The following is a 14,588-nucleotide window of genomic DNA, read 5'->3' on the forward strand; positions in this document are numbered from 1 at the left end:
AATATTTTACACTCACTATGTCACTAAAATCAGTCAGTCTGGTAAGGTTTGGATAAATGAGTGTTTTATTCATAACTTTAAAAACTAGTAATAATTTAAATAAAATACTTCTATAAGGTGCAACACCCTCTGCCACAAAAAAGTTGCCTAAAAACATTTAAAGATTTTTAGCAATACAGAACAATAAGCACAAGAACTAGGATTAAAGATATTTTAACAGGCAAGTATTTTAACAAATATTACAATATTGCAAAGTTTGTTTGTGTCATTTTCATTAACTGTTGTCATCTTGCTTCTTATCTCCCATACTGCATCTGTGTCTTACAGAACTGTATACAGTCCATTAGTACTATAGGGCGAATAGTCCATAGAAATATTGATGGGCCCCACAAAATCTTCACCAAAGGACAAGGAAATTACCCAATATACCCAGATTTGTCACAGATTTCAAAAACATGCCATACAATTTCTGACTGGAACAACTTGTTTGAACTAACTTTTATTCTCATATAAATACTCTCTATGGTGTTTATTCATGTCTAAATGTATAAACACTGTCAATATAAACATAAATCTTTTCTCACCAATGACAGGATAAAATTACAGAAATCTCAATGGATTATTATCCTTATTAAACTGTATTAATAACTAGACTGTTGAACTAACGAAATGAGTATGAACATTAACTGATTTATTTTTAAGTGCTGCCATAAAAAGGATACATGGATGAGAATCAACTGGAAGACTTAGGGTTGTTTTCTGCTGCTAGTTGGGATCGGGTGTGTAAGGTCCCTTGTCATTCAGGCCTTTGTGTACTCTGGTGTCTTTTGATCCAGTGTTGTTCCCAGACCCATCTTACTCGTTTGGACCAGTTAGGGTCGTGTGTGTGTGTGGCCTGGCTCTGAAGGCTTCCAGTCCATGTGTCAGGAAGTGTTTGACGAGTGGTTTCTGTTTTCCTCCTGGGTCTAATGTTGGATTTGTATGCTGCGAGATGTGTTTTGAGTGAGTTTCCCGTTTCTCCCACATATTGTTTCTTGCATTTGTGGCACGAGATCACGTAGACCAGATTCTCATGTCTGGGGGAGATTCCTGAGGGGAGGGGCCAGCGTTTGTTGGTGCTGGTGCTCCGGAGGTATGGTTTTTTTGTGGTTCTTCCTGGTGGGCTTTTGGCTGTGGCTGAACTTGGAGCGGACCAAGAGGTCCTGGAGATTTGGGTTCTTTTGGCATGCTGAGAGGATTTTCCAGTTCTGACTGAGTGGTAGTTCCTGTTGGAGTTGTTTGAAGTGATTCTTTAATGCTTTGTGATTCTTCAGTGTGAAGAGTGAATATGGTCCTGCGAGTGGGATTATGTGTGGCTGTGTCTCTGTGTTTTTGTTTTGGTTGGTGTTGTTTGGCTGGAAAATCTCCCTTCTTACCTTGTGGAGTAGACACCTGGGATATTTTCTTTTCCTGAGGGCTCAGAAGAGGGTGCCTCTTCTCTGTCCGCCTCGTTGAAGCAGTTTCTCTTGTATCTGATCAGTTGGGATTTCAGGATTCCTTGGAAGGTGTGTTTCGGGTGGAAGCCGAGTGAGTGGGCTTGAAGTAGAGCTTGCTGTCTAGCTTACCTGTTTTGGGTAAGTTTTCTCCTTTGAATGTGATGGTGTCCAGGAAAATAACCTGCTGTAGATCAATGGTGGGTTTGACCTTGATGGAGGAGTGGTGGTTTATGAGAGGCCTCATAGGCCAAAACCTACAAACTCTCTTACACATACTATCAAACCCTCTCACATTCGCTATCAAACCCTCTTACACGTACTATCAAACCCTCTCACATTCGCTATTAAACCCTCTCACATTCAGTCAAACCCTCTTGCACGTACCATCAAACTCCCTGACAGAGTTTGATTGCAACGGAAGTTATCTTAAAATTTCAGTTTCTGATTGGACCCCTGGAAGGCTTTTCAAAATAAAAGCGGACCTCCGGTTTATGTTTGACTCATGTTTCTCTCCTGCGGCTTTAAAAATGTAAAACTTTGTGTTAATTGATTTGCTAAATGTTAGAGCCATAAATAGGAAATACTTAAGTTATTTGTAAGATGGTTTGTTTGTATTTTATAAAATTTAGTTAGGACGATTGATATTTGTTTAGGCATTTTTATTGTGCAATTTAGTTTTATTTTGAAAGGTCTAGGGAATGAAACAGATATTGGATCTATTGCCATAACACTAAAGGAAATCATGTATCTGAAAATAAATTAAAACATATTATGTTGGCAAAAAATTCTGTAAACCACATATGTGCTACCTCAATCAAAATTGCTGACATTTGACATTTAACAAATCTTTCAGATTACATGAACAATAACAAGAAATCATTACTGATATAAATTTGTTATAAAAGTATTACTGATTGCACTTTAAAAATTAGGTAACTTTATGTTATTAAAGTTAAAGTTTAAACAGTAATGATTTCTTGGTTAATGTCAAGTTGTCATAACAAAGACATTTTGAATCATGTCAGCTTTGTATTAAAAGTGTCATAATTTACCGAATGACGCTTTATGACAACAGTCATAAATATTCATGAAGGCTTATTCATGTTCATGACAGGTGTTATGTCATGTTTATGAAAGTGTCATGTCAGTCTTATTCAACCCCCTTCAAATAAAGTGTTACCCACAATTTTGTAATTTATCTTTTTTTTATTAAACTGAAAGCTGAGAGGCTTCGTTAATATTCTGTCCTAGAAGGCAGTAAGATGTGCCCTTTTTTTGTTGTTGAGCACCTGCCCCTTTAGTGGTCTCTGCACAGCCTTGGTTATGTTTCTTTTCTGCATTCATTACACATACAACCTGTAGCCCACAAAACACAGATTTCATTAATAAACTAAACAGAAAAATGTTATTGCCATCTTACCTACTTATAAATAAAGTCTGTGCGCCACTCAGTCTGCACAAAAATATCATTTCATCCAAAACCAAGTTTATCCTTGATACAAGTTAAGAAAAAATGGCAAGGAAAGCAGAAAAAGCTGTTTCTAGCAGGACATCCACAAAGCCTGTCTTTTCTTTCCGTTTGAAAAAAGTGGTACTGTTAGGTTCTGGGTGGAGGTTGGGGTTGGTTTTCTCCTCTAGATGGAGTCCTGGAGACGGCTGCACGGGACGGATCTGTGACGTCATCTACACACCGGTCAGCAATTACGTCCTCACCTGCGGCTTAAGAGAAGTGGTTTGCCGACACTTCGACGCCAGATTGTTGACTAGTGATGGTACTCTCTTGGCCCCCTAGCTCTCGTTGATTGCTATGTATCCCTAGCCTTGAGCTCCGTGTAATCTGACTTTTGATCTGTGTTCTTTTAGGACTTACCAGAGCATCCGGATCTGGACACCTGCTCCCAGTTCCCCCTCGTAACGCTGGCGGAGGTTACCCGCCAGATGCCCGAGTCTCCACTGCAACCTGACAGTTTAATCCATCTCCAACCCTCACTCAAGTTGGCAAACCGTCCACTCAGACGCTCTCCAACCCCTGGCCGACCTGTCCGTTCCCCAACGCCGCCACACCAGCTCAAATCAAGCTGCTGCTCCTTGCTTCCGTTAAGGACTCGATGTTTCCTGGAAATCTCCCCCGAAACCAAAGAAATGGAAACCCAGAAAACTCTGACTCCCTCCTAAAGAGTCACACATACTACTCCCGTAAGTTCCTCCTTACTCTTTGATAACAACGCTAAATTCCTACAACCTCAAACTCATCATCTCCCCTGTTTTTTCTTAGTGTGCTGTTGGTGCTGCTGCCCGCCGCGAACCAGTTTTCCCTCCTGCTCAGAATAAACCTGTTAAACTTTTCTTCTACTGTCTGTAATTTTGCATGTGAGTTAATCGAATTACACCCGACATGACAGGTACCCCTCTGTCTCGTAGTTTGAAGCAAACCTTTCAGCTCCGGTGCTGGTCTTCCTTTAGTATTTTCTGCTTCAATTGAAAATACACTTTAAAAACTGTTTAAATGTAGTTATCCATGTTGATGTCGGAAGAGAGGAGAAACTGAATCTATTGCTGCACTTGGACTTATTTACTGTATGGCTGGCTCACCAAACCAATGTCTGGGATCATGTCTCTCCTCCCACAAGGCAAGAAAACTGCCTGCCTCACCTCAAGTTTGTTCTCTGCTGTTCTGATCACTCCTCAGGACACAAAACACGTCATACACAGTTGGTGACAGAACACACTGCATGTAATATACATATGCTAAATTATAGAAAATCAGTTCATATGTTTTTAACCAATAATCAAAATTGGTTAAACTAAATGAAAAATAAATACTTTATAGTACAAACCACAGGGTAAAAATAGCAATAAATATTATTTTTCCATGATGACAGGTGAGGCTTATATGAGTTGTTTTACCGAGAAATCGATCAGAAGCGCCATGAAAAAGGTTGGATCCACCTCTCTGGCTGCAGAGTGCACTCCCGACAGAGGGGAAAATTTTTTCAAAGGGGAACAGAATTTCACACAAGACCGGCAAGAATTTAAAACTACTTTCACCCTTGAGTTTGAGGCAGACATGGTAACCACATCCACATTTTTAACAAGAATACTGTGATTTTTTTTCTGCCAGAATCTTTGGCTGGTGGTTTTTTTCTTTCAAAAAAATGAAACCATTTATTTTCCACTGTAAACAGGATCATATTAAAATCCTGTTTACGTTTTTTGGTCTTTAACTACTTCTGCTAACTTTACTAACTCGTATATCAAAATGTTCTGCTTCTACTGGAGATTGTTGTATCTTTTGCTAAATTTGACTATTTTGCTAAATTTTTGCTATTTTATTATTGTAAAATTTAGCAGTGAACTTGACTTATTTACTATTTTGAAATATTTGCGGTTTTGTGCAAATTTCAACCCCATTGAAATGCACTGAAATTCTACAAAATTATGCTAAAATCTTATGCTTTTTCACAGCTTACTACTTCTGCCTGCTGCAACATAAACTCCACTCAAGTTTTAAACAAGTCACAAGACTTGACTACCTTCAAATGTCTCTGCTCTTTGATATCTCTTGTGGTTTTTTCACGATTGCGATTTAAGTTTTAAGCAGATTTTTCAATGTTTTCAGATTTACAATGTAATCCTATGGTGGAATTCTCTTAACTGTTGTCTGGTAAGCCCAGTTCACACTAAACGATTTTAGAATTGTTGGCTGATGGTTGGCTGATTTTCAAAACCTGATGGACCACACACTAGCTGAACAAAATTGTTGGTATAACGCTTTCGATTGGGCCTGATCTTGCAGTGTGTGGTGTTCAGCTACACGGCAAGAGCAATACACCTCATACGACCGACGTTCAAATTTCAGACAGAAAATACAGTAAAAGAACAATGGGCACAAAATAATTGCTACAAGTCCAGTAAACTAATTTTAAAACCAGGCATTAACCAATGTTTTACAAGTAAGGGTCGAGCCCTGACTGAATAATGTCTTTATGTCAGCATTCTTCTTGTCTTCCTTTCAACAGATGCCTTTGGTTTTACTATTTTTACTGTCTACAAAAGGTCTTCTAAACAATTTTTCAGTCTTTTAGCTAAAATGGAGGCCAAAATGTTATAGTCATTATTTAATGAAGGAATGCCACACCAATTATCTATTATTAAATGGTCTTTATTTGGTTTAGGGATCAGAGTGAGTAGACCATGTTTTACTGATGGGGAGTTCTTCATTGTTCATGGATTCTTTATAAACTGCAAGAAGAAATTCTGAAATTTCAACCAAGAATTTGTGATAAAATTCTGATGTCAAACCATCATTGCCGGATGACTTGTTAGATTTAAGGCTAATGATGGCCCATTTTATCTCCTCAATACAGAATATTTAATCACATTCCTTTTTTAAAGAGTCATTAACTTTGTACACTTCTACTAAATAGTTTAATCTGTGCTGACTATACCGTTGTCATTGTTATAAATATCTATAAAAATTTTAAACATATCTTGAAATTACTGAATTTCAAACTAAACAAACAATTTATGTTTAGTTTGAAGAATGATTTCCTTTCAAAGTTTATTTTTTCCATTTTAAAAAAGTATTTACTATTTTTTTGACCCTCCTCAATCCATTTTAACCTAGACCAAATAAAAGCACCACATGGTTTTTCCTTACATATGTTACATATGTACATATTCTTCTTGATGTTTCTGTAGTTGTGTTACAACAACTTCACCATCTCAGATATTAGTAGTATCTCAGATGATCTGATTAATCAGATCTGATTAATTGCTCTAGCTTTTCTCTTTTTATATGGTTTATTAGATTGCATGTCTTCTAATTTCATAAAGTAATTCACAATATTTTCCAAATTGGTTATTATTTTGAGCAATTATCCAGTACTGTGATTAGTTATTGGATGGATGATGTAAGTTCTTTATTATTTAATGAGTTAAGTTTACAGTGGTTATACACTCATTTACTCTCCTTATTAGAAAGATTTAATTTTAAATGGGTGGTTTTATGAGCACCTAAAACTGTAAGGCAAAGTTTTACTTCCTTACTTGACTCTCCATGTTCTCTGAAATAAGTCATAAGTCAATAGAGCTGAAGAGCTTTTGTTACTCCAGGTGTATTGTCTGTCAGTTGGATAATGTTTCCATATGTCCAATAAATGTAGCCATTTAGAGAAGTCCATAAGATGGTTCTGTCCATTCCTAAGCCTACAAAGACGTCTATACAGCTAAATGTACCAAACCTCACCCTAAAATAACCTTTGCTGATGGAAACTTAGTACCAAGAAAAAACATGTCTTCCAGCTCCTTTAAGAAAATAATATTCAGAGAATCTGAATTTTAACCATAATTTTTGTCTAGCAAAAAGATGCAAGAATGAAATTTAGCCACTAAGAAAATCTAATGATTCTTATTATCAGATGTAACATCTAAAATTTTACCGCCTGACTGTTTTTGAACCATGTGCTAAGCATATAGGTGCTGGTCAAAAAATGTGAATATTATGGAAAAGGTGACTTAAATAAATAATTTCATTCAAAAAGTGAGACTTGTACATCATATTTATTTGTTACACAGATGTCTTTTTCATTTAATGTTGATTATTATAACTCACAACTAATGAAAACCCCAAATTCATTATATGAGGAAATCAGAATATTGTGAAAAGGTTCACTAAGGAGATGGCTTATAGAGGTTGCACCGGTTTCCAGTCAGATGCAGGTCACAGGTCAGCGTGTATTTGACCTCAAAGCCTCCTCTTTTTGCTTGGCAGTGGAAACTGTGAGTGCCCTGGTTCAGGTACATCACGCACTGTCCGAGAAGGTCGTCAAAGTTCAAGTCTTCATCCCAAACCTCAATCTTGAGACCGAGGTGTGTATCCACCTTCATGAGAAAATTTAAATGGAGGATCATTCAGATGCATATTTTCCATTCAAAGTCAACTTTTTAATGTGATACAGAAATTAAAACTGTTTTCCACACATCTCAAAAGGTGTAATCTTAGCCGAAACACAACAGCACAAGATATGAAATACATCAGTCTGTGTCTATTTACACCAGAGGTTCCCAAACTGTGGGGGGCGCTGTGCATTTGCAGAGGGGGCCCGGGAAGCCGTCTGGATGAAAAAAAAAACATGAACGCTGTATGCGCTGGGTTTTTACCTTAGAATGGCCAACTCTCTGTTATTCCTCTGTCAATTTGATACAGTAGGGGCTTCCGCACTTCCCTTATCTGTGTCATCTGTCACTTTTATCAGCAGTTAAAACTGTTTAATCCGTTAACATGTCGTAACCTGTTTTTCCGAGCCACCTTTAAATGCAACATGAGCGCTTCTACCACGCTGGGTTTACACCTGTGCGGCAGTGAAGGAGACCTGCTGCTGCTGTGCAGAGCTACATGTGTGTTAGAATCATGGCAGCAAACCAGCAAAACGCAAAGAACTTTTCACAGTTTTTCCACCAAACTAACAGACTGTTGAGTAAAGCTGTTGAATGCAGGTAAAGTTAGCTAAAAGATGACTAGCTAGCTAATATCAATACAGCACCTTAAGCTTGTTGACAAGTAGCTTGTAGGCTACTGGTGTTGTCTATGTTCAGCTACGATTCATTTTGCCCCCAAAAAAGTTGATTCCCCTGCACCCCACTTGTTCGTTTGGAGTCGGAGCTGAATATAACAGTGAGTCTCTAAGCATACACCTCCCCTTCGCTCACCACACATCGTTCAACCAGACAGCTATTTGTAAGCCATAGGGGGGCCCAGAAATAGTTTGGAAACCACTTGGGGGACCCAGGAGAAAAAGTTTGGGAACCACTGATTTACACAATATACAACTCTGGAAAAAATTAAGAGACCGCTTCAAATAATCAGTTTCTCTGATTTTACTTTTTATGTATATGTATATGTTTGAGTAAAATGAACATTGTTATTTTATTATATGAACTGCTGACATGTTTCCAAAGTTACTGGCATTTATTTGCAGAAAATGAGAAATGGTCAAAATAACAAATCAGATGCAGTGCTTTCAGACCTCAAATAATGCAACAAAAAATGTTTATACTCATTTAGTTTTAACTCAGGGAGAGATCAGAAATCAATATTTGTTGGAATAGCCATGAGGTTTTCATTTGGGTTCAGTGCAGTGGTCTCTTATTTTTTTTCCAGAGTTGTGTGTTTAAAGAGGTTTCTGTTCAAATATTTTCAGATTTTTTTCTGTTTTTTACTTTTATTTGTACTGGCCACCCCCTACATAGTGGTGGCCCTACATGGGCAAACCCAAGTGGGGCCACCACGGAAACTGTAGACAAACCCATGTGGGACCCATATTGTCTGCCCTCCGTGTCCCCATATGGGGCCCACCTAGGTATGCTGGCTGGGTATTGACATGACAGGAGCACACGGCTCTGACACTTGGGTGGTGGGTGTGTCGATGTGGGCATGACTGTAATCAAGTATGAATGGGAAGGTTACTGACGTGCTGGCTTTGTGTGTATGAGGAGGCGGGTGAGTGGAGTGGTCAGTCCTTGCAAAGTTTGGAGCATAATAATCAAAATGGAATAAATCGATAAAACCTTACACAACCTTGTATTAAAGTAGAAAGTACGACGGCCAAGAAGGGCTTACAGTATTCAGTTATGCCCCATTAACTGATCAGTACCGTATTGCGAGAGAATGCAAAACCTTTTGTGAGGTAATGCAAAAGAAAAAAAATTCCCATGTCCACTGGAGGGCTGCGTAGTTATGAACATTTGTTTGTGAAGACAACCAAGTTTTTATGCTCATGATTTACTTGAAAAAGCAATAAGAGAGGGTCAGCACTTCCTGTCTCAACAACAGGTTAAGCAGAGCAGTGAGTGTGGGAGCCGCATGTCCACAGACACCCAGGTTGGTTCTGAGAACCGAAACAAGACGAGTCGGGCCTAAAGGGAGGTGCTCTTTTCTTGTCATTGTGGCTGCTGGTTTATGTGAGCAACAAGTTGAAAAGTTGATCAATAATTTAACATCATCTAGCTGCAATGGAAATGACAATGCATTTCTGATATTAAATGATATTTGACCCATTATGAAATGTTTGCTAACAAATAGTTTTGGTGGCACCAAAAAATAGATCAGCTTTCTTTCAAGACTGATGGATAAAAACCCAATTCTCCTCACTGCCAATAATTGAATGTTTATTTTCGCAAAACTAAATGCTGGTATTAACTCTATAAATTATTCTGCATCAGCAGCATAAATGTATTAGTTTGTCTGTTGAGCTTTTTAAGCTAATCTGTGATGATAACATTTACTGACCTTCCCCAAATTATACTGAGCATTCCACCAAGGATTGTTGGATCGGATCATGTGGGTCCTGCGGTATATGGAACCATAGAACATCTTGGCATAGCTGTGAACAAAAGAGGAGCCACATAAAAGGTGTGCTCATCAGGTTCCATAAGGTCTTCGTTTTTTTTACCTTTGCATCAACCCACCTGTCAGTATTTCCAACCGGATCTCCTTTGAGATTCCAGGCTCGAACGATGGTCACTGATAGAGTTCCCCTTGAGGCGTGCAGAGGGCAGCAGTTAGAGGCCACATTAGGAGTATAGCCCACACAGTGTGGTTCTTGGGGTGATTTCTTCACAGCATTGTCCTCCAAATACTGCTCAATAGCAGCTTTCACTGCTGCCTTTTGAAGCTCGTTTGGCACAAGCTGATAGAGAGGTCGAAGGGAATACGAAACAATATCTGGATGTTCTTTCAGGCTTTTTAGCCAGTTCATGTAGCCCATGGAATCATTTTGGGAAATTGAAAACTCCCCCAACCAACCATTTCCTCCTGACACCTCTGTGAAGTGCTGGTGGAGACCAGAGCGGTAGCCAGTGGCGGAGTCCTGGTTTTGTAGGACACTTCTGCAAGACGTCTGGACACTAGAGAGTTTCACCTTCCCCAAGCCAACAGCAACACCCATAGATAAACAGGAGTGGACCTGGGTGAAAGAACAGCAAAGAGATTTTTTAAAAAGCTGCTTTACACCAGATATTTGCATAAAGAGCCAGACAGAATCTCTTTATATAAAGAGGTTGTGTCCCTTTACACAAGCATTTAGAAATCCCTGGAAATTAAAATGGACAAAGCAAAAAATAACACCTAGAAATCCTTAAAGTATGTTGTTGGAAGTGATGAACTTCATATTTGTGCAATTCTATGTAACTGGTAATAATATAAGTACAGCCTAAGATACCGGTGGCCAGGAGTCACAGTCACATATCATATGTGACTGTACACAGTACCACCTACTGGCCAACTGGTATAAGTTCACCAAAAACAATATTCAAACACAAGTGACCTGAATCAAGAATGTTATATTTTGAGACGTGGCATGCTGTTTGCTCCTCATGACATTCTTACAATTAAAAATATTTGATTTGATTGATTGATTTACTTCCAACAGATTTTTAAAAACAAGTAATCAATAGGACAGAGAAAATATGTGCATACATAACACATCAGCTTGACAGGCTGGCCACCCTTGTCCAATGTCCTGTATCAGTGACTGGCTCTCCAGTAATTTTCTGGTTGTGAACACCAATAAGACAGAGACTCATTTTTGCTCCCAGTCACTTTGATCAAAAAATGAGAATGACTAGTGCTAGAAAAATCAATGGTAAAAAAAATCTAGCTGTCACATTTGCCTTATCATTAGGTGTTAGAATCATGGAAGTATCTCATATGGTTGTGTAAAAATCTGTTCTTTTGTGCATTTTGTTACCTCACTTGAGGTTAACCCATTCAGGGAGGCCAAACAGCTTCGTGAAGATGTCACTCGTCTCAGTCGCCCTCCAAGATTAACCTAAAACAAAATTTAAAGATATTTAAAATGCTTCACTGCAAATTAATGTCTGTAATTGATTCACAATGTGTGTGCGAAAGTTCTCACCAGTCTGAAGTAGTGTGTGCCATAGGTGTGTATGAACTCTGTATACTTGATCTTAGTGGATGAGTTGTAGTGACTTGGCAGGAGGTCTACCTGCTTTTTGAACTCTAAGCTTAAGGGAGGCGTGGTTGATGCACGAAAACTAGACATCAAGGCAAAATTAGACAATTATTTCAATAACCATGACCTGTCAGAACTCAATGAAAAAAATTCTAACCCATAATGGCTGCAAGTGACACTGTGTGTGCTGAAAGTGTAGCGGTCCTCTCTGCTCCTTTGTGAAGAGAAGCTGTAGGCAGTGGAGCACGTTCCTCCCACCTCTAGGCCAGCAAGCACAATCTTTTCAACATCCAAGCCAACCTGATGAAATACAGACAACACATGTACCGTATTTTCCGCACTATAAGACGCACCTAAAAACCTTCAATTTCCTCAAAAGCCGACAGTGCGCCTTATAATCCGGTGCGCCTTATATATGGACCAATATTGAGCCACAACAGGTCCAGCAACGGACCTTACCACAGGGGCCGCGTTTCATTGGCTAATGCCCATTTTAGGTCACAGTGCAGCTACCACGTGCGTGACCGTCTCACAAACACAAGCTACAGTAGTAAACATATGCTAATGTACATTGTGGACCATCAAAACCATGAATGCCGACTTACCCAGCCTTGCAAGAACAACAGGCATCAGTGATCTTGTCCACAGCTATATTTATGCTGAGGGTGTGAGGATCTGCTGTTTTCCTCATCTATCGGTAGCTTTTAGCTGTGACGCGCACAATGTTGGAGGCATCCAGTGGCTCAAACACCTTGATGTCGTCCAAAAAAGATGACATGAACTTGTTGGTTCCCCTGTCCATTGTCGTGGCTGATATGTTGTGAAAATCCGGCAGAAATGCTACGCTAATTAACTCAGATCGAAATGAAAGACGTCATGTTTACACAGACATGCAGTAGGCTGCTTATGTAGTTGGTCCACTACAGTAAGCAGCCGCCAACTTCTTTTTCCCCCGTAGAAGAAGTAGTGCGCAGTGCATGCTGGGATAGTTGTCAGAACACTGGTTTGTTAATAAAGTTTGATAATACATTTAAAGGGGGGGAGGGGCAGGGGAAGAGAGACAGAGACTGCAGCGGCAGCGTGTCGGTTGGTCTGTGTTACCCAGAAAGCAGTTGGGCATAATATGGCAACACCAACACCGTGAGTGAAACAACGGCTGGGCCAGCCTACTATATAAAGTACTCGGGGACCACTTCTTTATTAATGTGGATGTGTAATAATAGAGTATGAAGCGTCTATTCTATGCGCCTTATAATGCGGTGCGCCTAATGTATGAAAAAAAAGTCCTAAAATAGGCCATTCATTTATAATCCGGTGCGCCTTATAGTGCGGAAAATACGGTAGATTAAAACATTGTGTTGGCCTGAGAAGCCCAGTATTTGAATGGTTTAAATCTTATTTGGAAAACAGAACTTTTTCAGTTCATCTTGACCAATGTTGTTCTGGGGCCAAACCTTTAAAGTATGGCGTTCCCCAAGGTTCAATTTTAGGTCTTGTTTTGTTTATCTTATATTTTTTGCCTGTTGGTCAGATTTTCCATAAATTTAATATTTCTTTGTGTTGCAGATGACATCCAGATTTATATGGCCTTTAAACTACAAAATGGTAAAAATTAATCTCGTCAGCTATTTATAGATTGTTTAGCTGAAGTCAAAACTTTTTTCACCTTAATCAGAATAAAACTCATTATTTGGTCACAGACTTCTGACTACAAATCCAGATCTGATTCTTGAGCTCAGTTTTGTCAGACCTTTGCTAGGAATATTGGTTTCACTTTTGATAGGTCTTTAAATCTAGATAAACAAATTAGCTCTGTCGTTACATCTTATTTTTGTTTTAAGGACTTATCCATGCCTTCATTACAACTCGTTTGGATTATTGCAATTCATTATATAAAGGAATGGATAAATCAGATACTTCGACTTCCTTTTAAAATTTCAGCCTGTGTCCAGAACCCTATGATCAAATAATAAGCTATTATCGACAGTTCCTCAGACTCGACTTAAGAGGAAAGAAGATTGGGCTTTCTCTGTTGTTGCTCCTATTTTACGGAACAATTTGCCTTTCCAGAATAGATCTGCCCACAGCCTGGATCTTTTTAAATCACTTCTGAAAACTCATTTTTATTATTTTGTATTTATTTGAAATAGTGTTCTGATACTCTGTAACATACATTACATCTTGGAATATTAGAATGATTAAGTAAATAATCAAAGTTAAATCAAATCAGAATAATTTTTAGATTAGGTTCGACTGCTGGAGGAATTGGCAATTTGTAAAAACACACAGACAACCAAATGGTGCAAAACTAGTGAAATGTATTAATATTTACAATATATATATACAGGTTATTCAAAACAGTTCAGAAGTCCAGAATGTTTTCCTTTGTCCAAGGAGTTCAATATGTTTCTTGTTGGTGATGAATGAAATAATGAAACAACAACAACAAAAATCCAGTCCAGAGTCCAGAGTGAAGATTATTGGGCTAAATGTCTCCTACCAATTTGGAAGAAGTTGATAGGATGTGATGTTTCTGTGATCCGCTGTTTGGGTTTGCTCACCAGACTGGAAACTATGGTAACAGACGATCTAGGACTAAACCTAGATCCAGAATCCTGGAATGGGAATCTGGAACAGAACCTGGCCTGTATAAAACAGGCCTGAATGATCAATCCCACATGTACATGTCTTTCCAATTACTGTAGTAAAATGAGTTTACATTAGTTAAACTCATGCAAATACTCATTCATTTCTCTTTTCACAATGATAGCGTTTTATAATTCAAAGAATTTCAGTTTAAATGTTTAATCCAAGTGATGAAACATACTCAGATCAGTGTTCATACTGACTGAGCTCAAATAATAGGTGGGAGGCTAGTCCTTAGCTCCCAAACAAACAAAACACTCACCAGTTCCCACTTGACAAACCGTGTGATCGCTAGAACGTTTGGATCGACAAGCACACGTCTGCCGGTTAAGAGGCATACGAGTGAATGATGGCACAATAGACATTCGATAAAGGCTTTCAAAATAAACCAGAAGTCTACCTGGACACCAGCGTCTCCTACCTAGGCTGTTGTTCATCAGCCATATAAGCAGCAGCTGTCATGTGATTTTAAAACCATGCGAGAACAGAGTGT

General features: G+C 38.7%; 1 protein-coding gene and 1 long non-coding RNA gene across 2 annotated transcripts; one reads left to right on the plus strand and one right to left on the minus strand.

Annotated features, from left to right (window-relative positions):
- Nucleotides 1-3,163: 3,163 nt before the first annotated feature.
- On the plus strand, nt 3,164-3,821 carry LOC106905772 (uncharacterized). The gene is made up of 3 exons (XR_001415199.2): nt 3,164-3,247; nt 3,339-3,671; nt 3,751-3,821. It is a non-coding gene; the product is annotated as an uncharacterized LOC106905772 (long non-coding RNA).
- Nucleotides 3,822-7,018: 3,197 nt separating this feature from the next.
- Nucleotides 7,019-14,539, minus strand: LOC106905766 (perforin-1-like). The gene is made up of 8 exons (XM_088007641.1): nt 14,517-14,539; nt 14,358-14,415; nt 11,607-11,749; nt 11,393-11,531; nt 11,225-11,305; nt 9,945-10,441; nt 9,766-9,859; nt 7,019-7,358 (listed from the first exon to the last, which is right to left on the minus strand). Exons 1-8 carry the CDS (start codon nt 14,537-14,539, stop codon nt 7,149-7,151), a joined length of 1,245 nt encoding a protein of 414 aa, XP_087863767.1. The 3' UTR covers nt 7,019-7,148.
- Between the last annotated feature and the right edge of the window lie 49 nt (nt 14,540-14,588).

Source organism: Poecilia mexicana, unplaced genomic scaffold (assembly GCF_051168715.1).
Source record: "Poecilia mexicana isolate PSO_F unplaced genomic scaffold, ASM5116871v1 scaffold_1, whole genome shotgun sequence".
In the NCBI taxonomy this organism is placed as follows: Eukaryota; Metazoa; Chordata; class Actinopteri; order Cyprinodontiformes; family Poeciliidae; genus Poecilia; species Poecilia mexicana.